This window comes from Camelus bactrianus, chromosome 4, assembly GCF_048773025.1.
Source record: "Camelus bactrianus isolate YW-2024 breed Bactrian camel chromosome 4, ASM4877302v1, whole genome shotgun sequence".
NCBI lineage: Eukaryota > Metazoa > Chordata > Mammalia > Artiodactyla > Camelidae > Camelus > Camelus bactrianus.
In genome coordinates this window covers 29,297,212-29,314,751 of record NC_133542.1, presented here as the reverse complement: position 1 = coordinate 29,314,751, position 17,540 = coordinate 29,297,212, and the positions used below count along the sequence as shown (strand labels likewise).

Here is a 17,540-nt window from a genome sequence, read left to right as displayed (position 1 = left end):
TACAGTTAAGAATAGGGGAGAGGAATACAGGCAGGAGTCTTCAGAAAGTTAAGTTCCATAGTATCTTTTTAAAAAAATTAATTTTTGAGGCATAACTTAAAGCAATATGTACCATATATTTTAAGTGAATATTGACAAGTGTAAATACCTATGTGACCACTGTAATCAAGATAAAGAGCATTTTCATTACTCCTCAGAAGTCCCTATGAGCTCCATTAGAGTTACAGTCACTACCAGTGCCGTCAGCCTTGGCCCCAGACAACTACTGAGCTGCTGTCGGATTAGATATTAGCAGCCATAGTTTTGAATGCTTCTCCAAAAAAGCAACAACAAAAACAGTGAGCTCTATGGAGCTCTGTGACTGTGAACTAGCAAACCTAGGTGAAATTAAAGAAAATTAATTTTATAAAAGCAAGCAAAAGAAAAGCATTGATGTCAAACCCTTATAAAATTGGAAGAAAGAGAAAAAATGAGGAACCAAGGGTAACAGTCTCACAAGGAAGCAACCCAGAAAGACGTGCATAGTCAAGAAAAGGTAAGCCAAGAATGTTAAGTCCAGCCAAACTGGCATTCAGTATAAAGGCTAGAGACAAACTGCCATTAACTTGTAAGAATTAGGGAAGGTATTGTTCTCATGAACCCTTCCTGGGGAATCTTTTAGAGAACTAGCTTCAGGCCATCAAGATGACTAAAGACAACTTGATATAAAGCATGGTGATAAACATTAAAAGTATTCCTGGATTTAGAGCTAAGACTAAAGGAGATATATAAATGACAAAGTATAGTGTGTAATGGTTTATGATTTGACACTGTAGATACAACTGTAAGGCATGACAAGTATACAGAAATTTTAAAGTATTTTCAGTAATCATAATGACAGCTAGTGAAAATGTCTTACATGTAATGTGGGTTAAAGTAAAGAAGTATTTGTAGCATTCTAATTTAGGCATCCCTGGTGTCTTTCAGAACTAAGATTTTCTGATTGGCAAGTAAAAGGAGAAACAGTTATGTAACTGCTTTGTTACTACTACTACTACTACTACTACTACTACTACTACTAATACTACTAATACTACTACTAATACTACTACTAATACTACTACTAATACTAATAATAATAATCTTACCCCCATTAGTCCTGAATTTGACCAAAATGTATTAACTGCATTAACTCATGAGGTATCTTGTATATCTATTAATGTGTATTTCTAAATTTTGTAGCTGTATCTGCTGAAAAAGAGCCTGGAAACAGTGATCATTCCAGACGCAGTAAGCTTTCCTACTGCCTAAATTGTGGTCTTGAAATAACTTTCCACCTTAAAGAAACCAGGCTTCCTTGGACATAGGGCTCCAGGCTGGGGACAAAAAATGTCCAAGATAAACTAAGAACAGCTTGTGCTGCAGATAACAGGGAAGCCCACAATGAGTGCAAAATTGTCAGAAAAAGTTGGGGAATCAACTGGAAGATCCCACTGGCCAAGGATGAAACAATTTGAGCACTAATAAAGAAAATAACTAGAGTGGATTGGAACACCTCAAATATGTGAACCCCTAGTAGTATAGAAACTCATTGGTCACCTATATGGGATGTTAGAGAACTACTTCTTTTAAAACTGCTAAAGAAAGCATTTAATCTACATTTGTTATATGAGCTATACCATTGAGTCACCAAATAATTGATGAGGTCAGTTTTCTCTTTATGGAATTATTCCAGCAAATAAGTGAAAAGGGAATTATAGAACTGGAATATCAACATTTTCCAATCCCAGGTAAATTAATCTAAGCATTGAACATGTATGGCTATTGTCATCATAGGAAAAGAAAACTGAATAACTAGGTGCTTACTGATGAAAATAGACCTATAGGTGGTTTTACCCAAAAAATGAATGAGTTTGATTAAGCATTTAGAGCAAGGATCAGCAATTTTTTTCTGTAAGGGGCCAGGTAGTTAAGTAGTTTAACCTTTGACCACCAGATGGTCTCTGTCACAACTCAACTCTGCTTTTGTAGCACTAAACCAGCCATGGAGAACACATAAACGAATAGGCATAGCTTATGTTCCAGTAAAACTTTACTTAAAAAAACAGGCAGCAAACCAAGGCTTTTTGACCTTTACTCCAGCTTCTGATTTACTGGAAATACAAATGACAAAAAAAGTATTTAAAGTGCCTTGGGAAATGCAAACATCGACATCAAGACCATGGGAAACTCTATAGGGCAACTGATGGTGATTCTTCAACAAATCATAAGGAAAAAATTGTGTGGGAATTTAGTTTTTGAAACATGGAATTATATCATGTGCTTAAGGAGGCAATCAGATGACAAGATTGAAGAAAATTAAGGTAAACATAACTCTTGGTTGGGAGTGAAGAGGTTGAGATTGGGAGGGAGCACATTAAGTGCTGAGGTAGTTGACAGTCCTATCTCCAGTCATGGCTGGTGATTACGAGGATGTGTACTTTACAGTTGTTTAAACTATATACTTACCTGTGCAGTTTTCTGCATTTGTATGTATCTGACTTTAAGTTTTAAGGTAAAAGGATTGAAAAAGTCACCAAGCAAATGCTAACCAAAAAAACCAAATGTACACTTTGGCATTACTAGAAATAGAGACATTTCATAAGATGCTTAGATCTTACGATACAGAGACATTTTATAAGGATCCTTAATCTGTATGTACCCAATAACATATCTTCAAAAATATAAAGCCAAAGTTGACAGATTAAAAGGAAAAATACACAAATCCAGAGTCATAGCAGGAAACTTAGAAGTATATGCAAACAGCTTTAAACGTGTCTGAAAAATATGGCTTAGTGTTTGAAAGACTTTTCTTTGTAATGAGAGGTTATCTATATACCCAGAAATTTATCACATTTATTGGAAATAATGTTTAAATCTTTTGTTTTAATTGGGAGTATTATTTTACCTAGTCTTGAAATTAAATTTATATAATAGCTATCTTATCACCAGATAGTCTAAGTGAAGTCTTGAAATTTTTTCCCCTAATATTAAAGTTTCACTCAACTTCATATATTAATCACTGGACACTCCCTACTGCCAGAAACAATAACTCAGTGATTAGAATAGCTATAATCTCCATTTGTAAATAGTGTTGAGTTTCCAAACTGACTTTTATTTAGTATTTGCATATGGTTTAGATTTTGCTGGCAGAGGTTAACCTTTCTTCCTTTTTTAAACAGGGGTTCTGAAGGAAAATTAAATGACTGCCAGATAAGATTCGTAAATGAAATCTTCAAGATCGAGAAACCTGGAGCCCATCCTCTTTCATTGGCAGATGGAAAGTTTTTAAGTATGGATTTTTCTTACAGGCTGAGACTTCATATATTGTACATAATTGGCATTTTTTACTGGCCAGGGAATAACATTTGAGGAAATATAAAACTGTAGACCATACAAATTTATTTTCAGGACAACAGTTTTGATCTAAGATCCGTTTTACTTCAGTGGACTTTCTCAAATGATAAAATTGTTTTCAAAGGAATAATTTCTCGTCTTGGCATTTAATTGCCATTTTCTTGAGAACTGCTATATTATAGAGTCTGTCCAAATTAAAAACCCACTTTGGTAATATTGTGGTCATTTAAGATTAGTTTTTAATAGTGAGACTTATTTTTATACTAGTGGAGCCTGAGAAGAATAATGCTGTTTGAGCCCTGGACTTCTGGGAGGTAATGAATGAGGTTTATATAATCGTTAGAATGTAACCCTGTCTCTTTGTTGTAAAAATACATTTTACTTCCTTAATATTATACAGCTAGTTGGTAACAGAGGTAGGATTAGATTCTAGGTCTTTTCATTCGTGGTTCAATTGTTAATCTTTCCAAGTAAATTACAGTGTCTTATATTCTCTTAATTCTGAACTTTTTTTGTGGAGAGCAACTCAGTGACTTCATACCATGTGTCAATGTCTAGTATATTCTGGAAAAGATATATTCAGGACTAAAGAGTCCTGCCTAGTCTCTTACCACAGTTACGCAAGATTAGAATAAGACCAGACTTTTAATAGATCAGTAAATAGACTTCCATGTTATTGGTCTAGACCTTACACATTTTTTTGAGGCTGCAATGCTAATACATCTGGACTTGAATTAAGAATCATAAGGCATACTGTGTATGATTGTTTGTATGGTTATATTCTGGGAATAAAGGAAACTTGAGTAAACTTAATGTGACATACTTGCTCTCAGTAAAACACAGTAGAAAAACAGGATTGACTAGATTTTTCTTGTGTTTTTCTGTTATCTCCTACTCAGTATGTCTGAATATATTTGTTGTTCTCTCTTTTGCCTAATGCTACAGCTACAACTTTGAACTTGTGTGTAAAGAAACCATTTCAGAGCCACAGCCAGACTGCCATTGAGCAGATCACTCAACAAACCAAAAATCTAGACATGCCTTTGGCATTTTAGGTCTGTGATATTTCCATTGCTTACATGTTGTCATGGCTCCACATTAGTGGAAGCAAAACAAAATTGTGACCTTCCATGCATTAGCAAGAACAGGCAGTGTGATATATCAGAAAGTTGGTACTGAAATCGGTAGCCTTTTCCTTTCCTCCTCTTATTTGTCAGGTAGTGTTGCCCATTTCCCTTATTGCTCAGTCAGCTCAGATATGGTACGTTTCCTCACAGATTTATTGTGAGCACTTGCTAGAAATTCAGAGTATAGAGCTGTGTAAATTATAGAACTCATGAGAGGTAATCACTCAAACAACGTATGTCATTCTATATCTTTATAATTTATTTTTGTGTATTTATATAATTGTTAAAAAAATTATTCTGCCTTTTCCTTTTTGAATTTAATATATTTGGCTACCTCTTTATTATAGTTTTTATAATTTACCTTATTTTTCATAAAATCTATTCAACTGTTCCTCTTGATTAACATTTAAATTTGACTCTTGGTATTAGTAATACTGTAAGACTTTTGTGTATATATGCATAACTTAAAATTTCAAGTGAACACTTTGGCCAAAGTGTTTGGATTTAGATTGGAGAGGCTGGTAGGGGGAAAGGAGGCAGTAAATGGAACCTCTTACTTGCCAGAGTTCTGAGCCAATTTTACTTAGATAAAAAATCAACTCAATTAGAAATGCCACTTCTATTACTCATAAACAGTGTGTTGGGGCATAGCTTATATGGGAACCAAAATGGTCTCTCCTAACAGACCTACTCCTCCTAGTTCAGTCCACCCAACGAAAGGTTTGGATCTGCAGAATAGATGTTACCTAACAGTTCTATTTACTAAGCAGTTAGGTCCAAACAGCTTTGTTCAAGTATTGTATTTCGCTTGAAATTTTAAAACATCTCATGGTGCCCCAGTGAGTTTTCTGCATTTCCCCTAGGCATCCTGATGCACATTTGGGGAACTCCAGAAGTCCTACACTTGATTATTCCTTCTGGCTGTTTTCTCTTCTTTAAAAAAGCTATATGCTATTGTCATGGGTTCTTCTTTGTAAGATGCATAGACATAAAAATAATTTTAAGACTGGTTTTGCTATAATTTTGTTTTTGATAGGAAAGAATGACCCTGAATGTGACTCTTGTGGTGGAGACCCAACTAAGAAATGCCGTTCTTGCTCCTGTCATATATGTGGTGGAAAACAAGAACCCAACATGCAAGTTCTATGTGATGAATGCAACATGGCCTACCATATTTACTGCCTGAATCCACCTTTGGATAAGATCCCTGAAGAGGAATACTGGTATGATTATCAGGGGATTTTTGTTGCTACTATGTTAAGAATTGAATGTAAAATACGTATTTGAACCACCAAAAGTAGATTTCTGAAGATGATCTCTAGCTCCATTTTTTAACCCCTCCAGTCCCTTCTCTAATAGGGAGTCTATGTTCTTTCAAAAATGCAAATTTGATAGTTACTCCTTTGTTTCAGAGGCTTTATGTTACTGTACAGAGCTCTGCACAGTATTTTACTTGATTGATTCTGCTGTATCTCTTACCACTTTCCTTTTTTATTTCCCCAAATACTCTATTCTCCAGCCAGATTAAATATCTTTTAGCTTCTTTTTTTTTTTGAAGATTGACTTTTAGAATTTTTGGGGGGGTTGGCAATTGGTTTTATTTATTTCTTTATATTTAGAGGAGGTACTGGGGTTTGAACCCAGGATCTCATGCATGCTAAGCATGCGCTCTACCACTTGAGCTATAACCTCCCTCCTCTTTGAGCTTCTTAAATAAGTCATGTTCTTTCTCTCCTCTGGGATTACACTTGACATATTTCTTCTTGAAAACATTTTCCTCTTTGCTTAACTTCAGAATGATGTACATCCTTCAGGTTTCCACTTAAGTATGTCTTTAACTGAGAAGCCTTTGTGAATGGTTCCCTTCCCCACCTCCCCAGTTATTTTAGATGTACCTGTTAAATGTTCTATAATAGTACTAAAGTGCTTAAGTTTAGTACTTATTAGTTAAGTGCTTCGTATATGCTAAACACTAATAAAGTTCTGTATATGGATTATCATATTTAATCCTGTGAGGTTAATAAGTAGAACCAGGCAGCAAGGTCAGATATACTTGCCAAAATATACTTCTACTGAGTAGTGTTAGCTACAAAAAGAAATTATTAGAAAAGAGACTGGGGAGAATGTGTCCAGTTAAAGTTACAATGAACTTCTTAATGTCATATTAAGACTTCTTTTAAAACTATGGGTCATGTTGCTAGCATGGAGGATTCAGTCAGAGGGATGACATACTATACTCAGAAATATGCTAACATCACCACTGGGTAGCTGGTATCATTGTGAAGAATAGATTGTCCTCCATCCCTTTGGTCTCTCCTCACCTGTTGGAAAGGTTGCCCTTGTATTACAACAGAGGCTGTAGACTTGAGAGAAGGAAAAGGATACAACTTCCTTTCACCCCCTGCCATTACCTTACATGGTCACACCCTGAATTTTACCATCACCAGTAACTATATGTCCTCTGAAGTCTCACGTTCTTATTGTTTCTGTGGATGATAGGTTCCTGCTTCTCTAAAATGTGGACCCTTCTTCCAGTTTTTACAGTTCCCATATCCTTTTGCATTTTCAGGAAAGTCACTCCTGCAGTTAATTCCTCTCCCAAATTGCTATTACTGGGTAATTCTCATTAGTATCCTAGAATCTCTTGAGTTTTCAAAACACACACGTACCCTTTCCTGGATCTCATTTCTCCCACCAGCTGCCCACTCCATTCCTCTGCTCTCTTCATGGCAAAGTTTCTCAGATCTGTCTGTGCTGATTATTTCCATTTGTTATTTTTCCTGTTCATACCCCAGCACCCCAATCTGACCTTCCTTCTCACCACTCCACTAAATACTTATATTAGGCTTACAGGCACATTTTGTGCTGCTGAACCCAAGGGTCACTTCAAAGTCCTCTCCTTACTGGACTACTCAACTGCTAGCTGTGCTTTTATAGGTTGTATACCATCTGATCTCATTTTCCTCCTACCTCACTGACCTTTCCTTCTTAGTGTCTTGTTGGTTTTCTCTCATCAATCATATTTCAGAGTTTCCCAAAGCACTTGTTTTCTCTCTTCAGACTTGCTCCCTAGATGACCTCATGCAATTATGTGAGACTTTAAATACCAAGCATATGGTTCTGAATTTGTTTTCAGGTCCAGTGTTCCCTGAGCTTTATATTTCTATGTTCAACCACTTGCTTGACTAGTATCACAAAACTGGTGAGTCTAAGTGGAGATCTTGATTTCCACAAACACATCCCCAAAAATCCTGCACCTCATGCAATCTTCATCATCTCATCCATTTGTAAAGGCCAAAGAGCTGACTTTTTTTCCCAGAAAGCTGACATTTTGATTCCCTCTTGTCCCTACTTAAAGACTCTACACCCAGTAGCATATGAGCAAATCTTGTCAGTTCTCCATAGTCATTCTTTACTCTCAGCACCCAGTTCAAACCACCATTTCTACCCTGAACTGTATAATAAATGCCTAACTAGTCTCCTTTCACATTGTCTACCAGCTACCCTTTTTCCTATAGCAGTAGAATGATGTAAGTCCTGAATCAGGTTACTCACATGTTTAAAACCCCCTAATGTCTTCCTATTGCACTTAGAATAAAATAAAAGCCCTTACTATCTATGACCTGGATGCTGCCTGCATTCTAACCTCATCGCTTATCACTATCCAGTTTATTTACTGAACTTCACCTATACCTCCTTTTTTGTTCTTCAGAGCATACCATTTCTTATTATGCATCAGGACCTTTACACTTAATGTCTCTTTGCCTGGAATGCCTTCCCTAGCTCCTTGATAGCACTGGCTCTTATCTGGAATACTACCTCAGAAGTTCTAACTATTTTTTCTGAAGACACATACCATTTCTAATTACTCTTAGCACCCACGTAACCCCGATGTATTTCCTTTCTAGCTCTAACCACTTTCTAAAATTGTTTCATTGTATGTACTAGTTTTCTTTAACTATTTATAGACATTTTTGATCACAAACATTTATCTCCACCCAGTACCAAAATAATGTCTGGGTTTTTAACAAACATGATGAAGTGATGCCTCTCAGGGATGACTAGGATGATATAATTAGAAGACTGTCTCAGATTACTCTATAAAGTATCCCTACATTCATAGCTAGGTCTTTTACTTCACCTGGAACTCCTTAACCTTAAATCTTCCACTTCTGATCATGATGCTTTAATATTTAACCTCTGGACTCATTTTCTCGTCAGAGGTAATACCTGCTTTAACCATAAGATCTTTGATAAAATTAGAGTTACAAAGTTTAGCACATGAGGTAAAATAGTCTTTCTTAGAATAAATAAATTTTCAGAAGCCATCTTGATTTCCAAGTTAGTTGGGATTTTACTTGGTAGTATTTATTGCCTTAACATACATAATTTTGCCTTGAATTTGCGTGTCTGTCTCACTGTGGGACTGATTTTCTCAGGGACTAAATTACTTACATTTCTTTTCTATAGTACTAAGCAAAATATGTCATAATTAAACAGTCAAAATTAACTGGTAGGGATAGGTGTCTTCTTCTTTGCTCTCTAGGCCACATGGTATAGGTAGTTATAAACTGGAAAGTATAGGAAAAACTTAAGATTAACAGGGGGAGAGAAGAGACTAGTCGATCTTTGGATATTCCTAAAGTTTTCATTCCTTGGTGACTCAGTATAGTCTTATTTCATTCTATAGACATAGTTATGCTTTGCTTTTTAGAAATTACACAAGGCAGCTTTTAATGATAAGCAAGTTACAATAGGATGACCAACTACAAATAAGCTAAAGGACAAGTATAGAGAATTAAAATTGAGCTAGAGATAAGGCTAATATAAACAAACATCTTTAATTCCAGTATATTTGTTATAATAGATATATCAAATATATAGACTATCTACATTTTTGACTTTGAGAATTCTATTAACCAATTTAGATGGGGAGATATATCAGTTGCATGGTTCAGTGTTGAGTCTAGAATTATCTGTTCTTACTATTTTTAATGATAAGAACTTCAAATGAATAATTTTTACTCTCAGATAACGATAAGGTCAGAGTTTATGGTGCCATTAGAATTGGACAGCCTTGTTTGTCTTTTGCGCTGAATTTGAAAATTGATGATATTAAAATCTTTTAAGTTCTCTAGAAGAATGACAAGGTTTTTTTGGCTACCTTAACCATGTAAATATTTTGAAAAGTTTAATACTTAAATGCCAACTGAAACTCTGTAATATACACCAATTATTACATCTTAAAATGTGTTCTAACCTATTGGCTTTAATGTGATACTATTAAAATTCCTTTTTTGTTTTGTTTTTTCCTTTTAAGGTATTGTCCTTCCTGTAAAACTGATTCTAGTGAAGTTGTAAAGGCTGGTGAAAGACTTAAGATGAGTAAAAAGAAAGCAAAGATGCCATCAGCTAGTACTGAAAGTCGGAGAGACTGGGGCAGGGTAAAGAAGTCTCCTTTTCTTCCTAGTTGTAATGTGTATAACTGTAATGCAAGTCCAATGTTTTGATTCCAATAGTAGTAACGGTATAAATGGTATTTTAAGTATCTGAAATACTAACAAATAACTGTATTCATCAATCATATAAATTGTTAATTTGTTATGTTAATCATATAAATAGTTTTTATTTTCACATTTTATAGGAATTAAGGACTTTAAGATTTAAGATAACTGATTTCTCAAACGGCTTATTCTGTGACTTGTAGGGAATGGCCTGTGTTGGTCGCACTAGAGAATGTACAATCGTTCCTTCTAATCATTATGGACCTATTCCTGGAATTCCTGTTGGATCGACTTGGAGATTTAGAGTTCAGGTATGTTTTAAATTGGCTTAGTTGGAAGGGTAAAATAGGGTGTAGCTCAAATTGTAGTAGTGTTAGTGTCTGTATAGTATCACATGGCATTCCTACGATAGAAGGAAGGATTTCCTGTAGGATGGGTAGACTCTTCCCCATACCTTCATAGAGAAACATACATCATGAAATTAGGCATCAGCTAAGTCTTTACATCACTTTGTTTTACTGTTTTTTTACACTTACTGTAGTTAACATGATTGTTAAGCTTCCTGAAGAATTTTTCTTGCCCAGAATTTTATATTTGAAATATTAAATCTTTAAGTCATGTGATAAGTTCTCATTTAATGTCATTGATCTGCAAGGAAGCTTGCTTCGGGTGTTGTCTTTGAGGCTTACCCTCCTAAATGAATGTTAAGATATTGGTCAGAGAAAGTGCCAGATAATCCAAGGATAAAATTACTTCTCTTTTCCTCTTGAAAAAGGCTGTATTGTATGTTTCTAAGTTCTTTTGAAATGTGATTTTTTCATTTTGGAAAACAATGTGAGAAAAAAAATCTCTTAGAGCAGATTCCAGTTAGCCAGGATTCTGAACTGTAAGTCCAGTAGTCCTGGTGCTTAGGCCATCAATAAAACTTTAAAATAATGTAATACATATACATAACTTGAAGAGTTAACATTAATTAATGTATGATTTATATTTTTAAAACCCACCCTCTTTTCATCGCATTTTCTGTTTCTAAGAGACAATCACTTTAAAGTTATTTCTTCTGGAATTGCCTCCTTATTTCTAAATAACATGTTTATACTGCTTTTGTTTTTTATTTTGGTTTTACTAACTTCTTTCTTTGGAAAACAAGCATTTTAATACTCACTCTGTATCCTCTCATCTTTGCAATGGTTGTAATTTTGACTAAATCAATATTCAAGGCTTAAATTACTATGAGTTTGGCTCTATAAATACAGTAAAAATACTGCAAATACAGGCATACCTCATTTCATTGCACTTTGCTTTATTGCATTTCTCAAATACTGTGTTTTTTACAAATTGAAGGTTTTTGGCAACCCTGTGTCAAGCAAGTCTATCAGTGCCCTTTTTCCAACAGCATTACTTTTTAAATTAAAGTGTGTACATTTTTTAGGCATAATACTATTGTACAGTTTATTAATAAACTATAATATAGTGTAAATACGACTCCTGTATGCACTGGGAAACCAAAAAATTGTGTGACTTCATTGCAGTCTATTTATTGCAGTGGTCTGGAGGCAAACCTACAATAACTCTGAGGTATACCTGTACAGTAATATATAATATAAAAAGTATGTAAATAACACATAGTATATATGTTTATTTTATACTAATACATAAAAAAATTTTATTATTTTATATACTATATTATTTATATAGGAAATAAAAATGAAAATAAGATACGCTTAGTGTATTTTTAATTGCCTTGTTTTTTATTTATGCTTCTTTTTTGTATGATTGTTATTCATTCCCAGACTCTAAAAGTGCCATTAATACGGTCTATGATGACTTTGAGGCTGTTGGCCTTAACAGCTAGAAGGATTGATTTGGCATTTAGGAAGGGACGGAGATTGAGCACAGATTTATTACCAGGGTTGGTGAGGTTGGGAATCGAGTGTGGTCCTATCTTCTAAAGTACCTGCTGTTCCCAAGGCCTAAATCCAGGTTCTGTTGCTCTTACCAGCTTCTTGTTAACTTCTAACGTACCTCTTCCTAGCCCACTATACAGGCTTGGATCTCAGCTTGCGTTTCTCTGCTAATAACAATTGTATGATCAACAAATGAATTAGAATACTACTCTTAGGGAGTTTGAAGCACACAAAGAAGTGACACAAGTTTAGGTGAGCCAGAATTGAAGAAAAATAGGGGAAAGTAATAGGCCATTGAAGTAGAAGAATAGCATGAATAAACTACAAATGGGTAGTATGTTTGGGTATCATTGAGTAGTTTTGGCTCAAATGTATAGGCCTCATGAAGGAGAAGCTGGAGATAAGGCTGGAAGAATAGGTAGGATCCAAACTGAGAGAGGGTAATGTGTAATACTTATCTTGGGCTTGATATACTATAAGACCATTTAATACATGTTAAGCAGTTGAAAATTAAAAGCAGATTTGTTCTTAAAAGGATCATTGGGTAGGATGGGTAATTTAAGGAACAAAAGTGGAGGCAGTGAAAAAGGGTGTATTTTAACTATTCATAACTTAACTAGGATTATAGCAGTGAAAGTAGAAAAAGATGGATTTGAGAGATTTAGGAGATTGAATCAGCAGTATTTGTGACCAAACAGGTTTGAAGAATACAGAAGAATGAGGCTAAAATGACTCTTGCCTTTCTTGGCTAGGGAACAGTGCTGTAATTAAAGATGAGAAATGAGAAAGAAGAAAAGAGATCTGGACCACTGATAGTAAATTCTTTTTTACCCAAATTGGGCCGAAATTACCAATAAACATAAGAGGATGATCATCTAATAGTTATTTTGAAACTCAGAATTCGAGGCCTGAGCCGTTTTGAGTGTCATCAAAACTCCGTATCTGCGGGATATATAGTTGGGTTGGGGGGATAGCCTGTGAGCAAAATGTGGAATTCTGGGTGACATTCAGTTCTTAGTTGCAGGCTTTTAGGGTCCAGTAACATGTGAAGCTATTTTGTAAATGTAAGTTAATGAAGTGTTGAAAAATATTTTGAGTCTCTCCTTATTTTATAGGTGAGCGAAGCAGGTGTCCATAGGCCTCATGTTGGTGGAATTCATGGTCGAAGTAATGATGGAGCTTATTCTCTTGTCCTGGCTGGTGGATTTGCAGATGAAGTAGTAAGTCATGATACAACCTTGTTCTTTAGAACCTGTCTTGATCATTCAGTAAAATACAGAAACTTTATCCAAGATATATCAAATCCTATCTCTTTTAGCAGTTTTTATGTTGAAGTGGTCAATTCTATACAAGTTACAAGGTAAATCAGTTGGCAGCCTTTAATCTTTGTATTGATTTGCTTTGTATATACATGAGGCAATTGATTATTGCAATAGAAGTAGTCACATTCTCTTCAGAGCTCATTTTTTTTAGTTTAATTTATTTTGTGGTAATTGTGGTTTGACATGTAGCATTAGAAATACTACAGAGATCTCTGTCCTTTACCCAATTTCTGCCAGTGGTAGCATCTTAAACTGTAGTCCAGTATCACAACCAGGATACTGATATTGATACATTCAGAACGCTGAACATTTCCCTTACCACAAGGATTCCTCATGTTGCCCTTTTTAGCCACATCTACTTTATCTGCTCTTCCAAGCCCCCCTTAACCCCTAAGAACCACTAAACTGTTCTTCATTTCTCTGATTTTGTCACTAAAAAGATTTTATAAACAGAATCCTATAGTGTACAACCTTTGGGATTTTTTGTGGCATATGTGGCATATGTCAGTAGTTCATTTCCTTTTCATTGCTGAGTAGTATTCCATGGATATAGATGTACCACAGTGTAACCATTCACCCATTGAAAAACATCTGGATTGTTTACAACAAATAATGCTGCAATAAACATTTATGTGTAGGTTTTTTTGTAAACATGAATCTCCATTTCTTTGGGATGAATGCCCAGAAGTGCAATTCCTGGGTTGTGTGGTAGTTGTATGATTAGTTCTTCTGCCAAAGTGATTTCCAGAGTGACTGTGCCACTTCTCATTCCTGTCAGTAGTGTATGATGATCCAGTTTCTCTGCATCATCACCAGCATTCAGTGTTTTTTCTTTGTTTTAGTCATTCTAATAGGTATGTAGTTACAGCTCATTGTAGTTTTGACATTTCCCTAATGATTAATAGTGTTGGACATAATTTATTTGTTAGCTGTATGTCTCTCTTTGGTGGTATAGCTCTTCAGGTTTTTTGCCTGTTTCTAATTTGGTTGTGATTTTTGTTTGTTTTTACTGTTCATTGGATATGTAGTTAGTAGGTGTTTTCTCCCAGTCTGTGTCATTTGTTTGCCTTCATGGTATGTTTTAGTAATGAATTCAAGTATAGATGAGTTAATGGCATAGAATTTAACTAATTTTACATGATTATTTGCTGAAAAATAATCAGAAATATTTTTGTTCCTCTGTTTTAAACTCTATTTAACTTAGGTTGTCCCTGTTATGTTCTCCTAGTTCCCACTACTTTTCCCTTCATAGCACTACCACAATTATAACTTAAGAAGTTGATAGGGTTATGAATATAAGCACTGTGAAGTCAATCCAGATACCATTTGGAAGACTGCATCTGATCAATTTAAGTGTTCTGGACTGTTCTAGATGTACTTTTTAGAATTCTTTTAAATGGAGTATACACTAAACATGAAATTTCTTTACATCTGGTTCTTTAAAGTACAGATCTCAAGGTTGAATAAGTAAAAAGTGAATTCAAGGTTTTTGGATATATAAAAACATTTAAAATCATGAGATCTTAGTTATGACTTTTAATCCCAAGGGAAAATGCAAGATAGACAAATGCAAGATAGACCTTCTACAAGCAAAAATTTAGTAGAGAAAACTTCTGTTATTGTAAGTTCAGCCTGAACTAGTTAAAATAATCTTGCATTAAAGAAAAACCACTATTTAGATGGTGTTAGTAGAATTACTTTATATACTGACAGTTTCTTTTCTCAGTTTTTTAAAAATACCGAGTCAGGTAAAAACTTAATAATATCAATATAAATTTGTAGCTACTACAAAAATATTTCTGCAGCTAGTTTTTAACATCTCCTTTGGCATTTTTTTTTTACATTTAGTAAACACTATACAACTTTTAGTTTTCAAATTCTTTTCTACGTTTATTAATTGTTTTATCCAAATGTAATTTGAGTGAACCCATGGACTATAAAATGTGGGGAACCTCCCAGGCTGTTAGGATTTTAAATTTGAAATTAAGCAGCAGACTTAGGTATGGTGTAGGCTGTTGTTTGGAAACTAGTTATGAAATATTTATTAAAATGGTGCCCTATGGGGTGAGGAGTTGTTAGAGTGCATGCTTAGCATGCACGAGGTTCTGGGTTCAATCCCCAGTACCTCCATTAAAAAAAAAAAATGGTACCCTATAAAGAACCTACAACCTAATATTGATAAATTTATTTTCATAACATTGATTTAAACAGTATTCTCAACCCAAAAGACCTTATTTTATAACATTCTATAGATTATTTGATTATATGTATAGCATGAGAATAGCAGTGTTTGGAGGTGTTGGAAGCTATAACTTTAAAGTGTAATCTTTAGATCAAGTGATACAACTTGAAGGTATATTACACACAAGATTTAATTTGAATTTTGCCTAATTTCGGTAGATACATTGAGAGAACATGTCAATTTGTAACATCCTAATGAAAAGTTCTAACTCTGAAATGAGAATTGGTGAAATCATACCTGAGTTTAGGTGTTTTAATGCCAAAAATGTTCTCCTGCAGGACCGAGGTGATGAATTCACATACACTGGGAGTGGTGGTAAAAATCTTGCTGGTAATAAAAGAATTGGTGCACCATCGGCTGATCAAACACTAACAAACATGAACAGGTATTCTTTATTGTTAGTTTGTAAAGACTATTTAGAATTTGGGCTTTGTATAAAAGTTTTATTATAGGACTATAATTTGTAACTTACACTGTACAAGAGAATCTTAAATTGAGAGTTAATATATCTAAAATTCAAATCTTACCTGATTAGTATATATTTACTTCTAAGCTTCCTAACTTATTTCTTAGTATCATTTTTTAAATGACATAATTCCTACATGTGCTTTTTAAAACCTTTGAAAGAAAGGAACCTATGTAATTTAAGTTAAATTGAGGACAAAGTGGCTTATCTACTACCACATAGGTCAAAGGTATTTTCTACTCAACACAGAATTATCTTTTTAAGTAACAAACTTATTTTGAGAGGCGACTAATATGAAATAGGGTTATGTTTGGGAGCCATACTTATGTGCATAAGTAAAATATCAGATAACTTAGTCAGAACAAGGTGCTTTTAGGGTTTATAATAATATAAAGTTGTTCAAGTGTTATAAAAGAAAATGTTTAGTTACAAAAGTGACCTTTTCTAACTAAATGCTTGTAAGGCATTAAAAAAAGAGCCACCTTGTGCTGATCTTTATTCTACAGAAGTATTCATGATACTCCAGCTTCCATGGAGTAGAAAATTTAATAAGTTCAAATGTTGTATTTCATAAATGCGTGCTAATACCAATAATAGATTAACCCAAACCATCAGTTAGCATTGACCACATTATAACTTGTCATACTGATAATTTTGTGATCATTTCATAAAGTTGACATTTTTATATCCTACTATTAAAGGTATTTCGTGTATTGAGTAAAAATGAGTATTTTTTTTGCTTTCCTGAGTCTAAAGCACACAGTTTTAAGTAGTATGCCCTTAATATCTGATTACCATGTGAAGTAAAGAATATGCCAGTATTATTTCAAGACTTTGTTGCATACCAGGCTATGTAGAATCTGTTTTTATGTCTTCCTTCTGTATTATTTCTGACAGTAGGATTATTTTATTGAACCAGCAGAGGAGACAGGTCAGATTGGCTGGTGAAAACATTCCTGAGGCAAGAGTCCAGTCCCTATGCAGTCTTTTTCTAACAAGAAAGCAGCTCTTTAGGAAGAATGATCTTAAAAGGAATTAGAAATATTTTGATATGTTTTGTCAATGAAAATGTATCTTGAATTTGGAAAGGGGCTTTTTCATGTTGTCAAGTCTGAAAATTATATTTTCCCTTCAATAATGGTATTACTGTGCTTGAATGAAACTGCCTATGTAACTACCTGCACTTGTACATGGTAGATTGTTTTCAAGCTTTTGAAGAATCTAATTAAAGTATACCCTGTTTATCATATGTTACTGTCTTTTTAGAAAATAATTGACAAGTAGTAATAATGTTTATATTAATAAGAGGGTAGTGAAAATGAAGTGGTAGTAAAAATGAAATGGTAACTCAGAACAATGTAGGATTGACTTAACATAGAGACTAACATTCCTTCAGTTAATTTATACATTAAGCTGTGAGTACGCCTTGTGATTGAAGTGAAAGGCCCTTATCTCTAACCCGTTGTATACTCTTTCCTGACTAGTATATTGTCTGATTCATATTCGTTTCTCTGCTAAGAGGTAGGTTGACACCTGCTTCTTGCTTTTGAGAAGTTTGTTCCTATTCCTTCTCAGCTCTTCCACTTTATGAAACTGA

General features: G+C 34.3%; 1 protein-coding gene across 1 annotated transcript in view; it reads left to right on the top strand.

The window, feature by feature from the left end:
- UHRF2 (ubiquitin like with PHD and ring finger domains 2) overlaps nt 1–17,540 on the top strand; it is a 76,346-nt gene that overhangs the window by 48,270 nt on the left and 10,536 nt on the right. The window contains exons 5-10 of the mRNA XM_010960649.3: nt 3,201–3,310; nt 5,539–5,725; nt 9,823–9,946; nt 10,210–10,317; nt 13,029–13,133; nt 15,756–15,862. Of these exons, the coding sequence (XP_010958951.1) occupies nt 3,201–3,310; nt 5,539–5,725; nt 9,823–9,946; nt 10,210–10,317; nt 13,029–13,133; nt 15,756–15,862 (741 nt within the window). The remainder of the gene's footprint in view (nt 1–3,200; nt 3,311–5,538; nt 5,726–9,822; nt 9,947–10,209; nt 10,318–13,028; nt 13,134–15,755; nt 15,863–17,540) is intronic.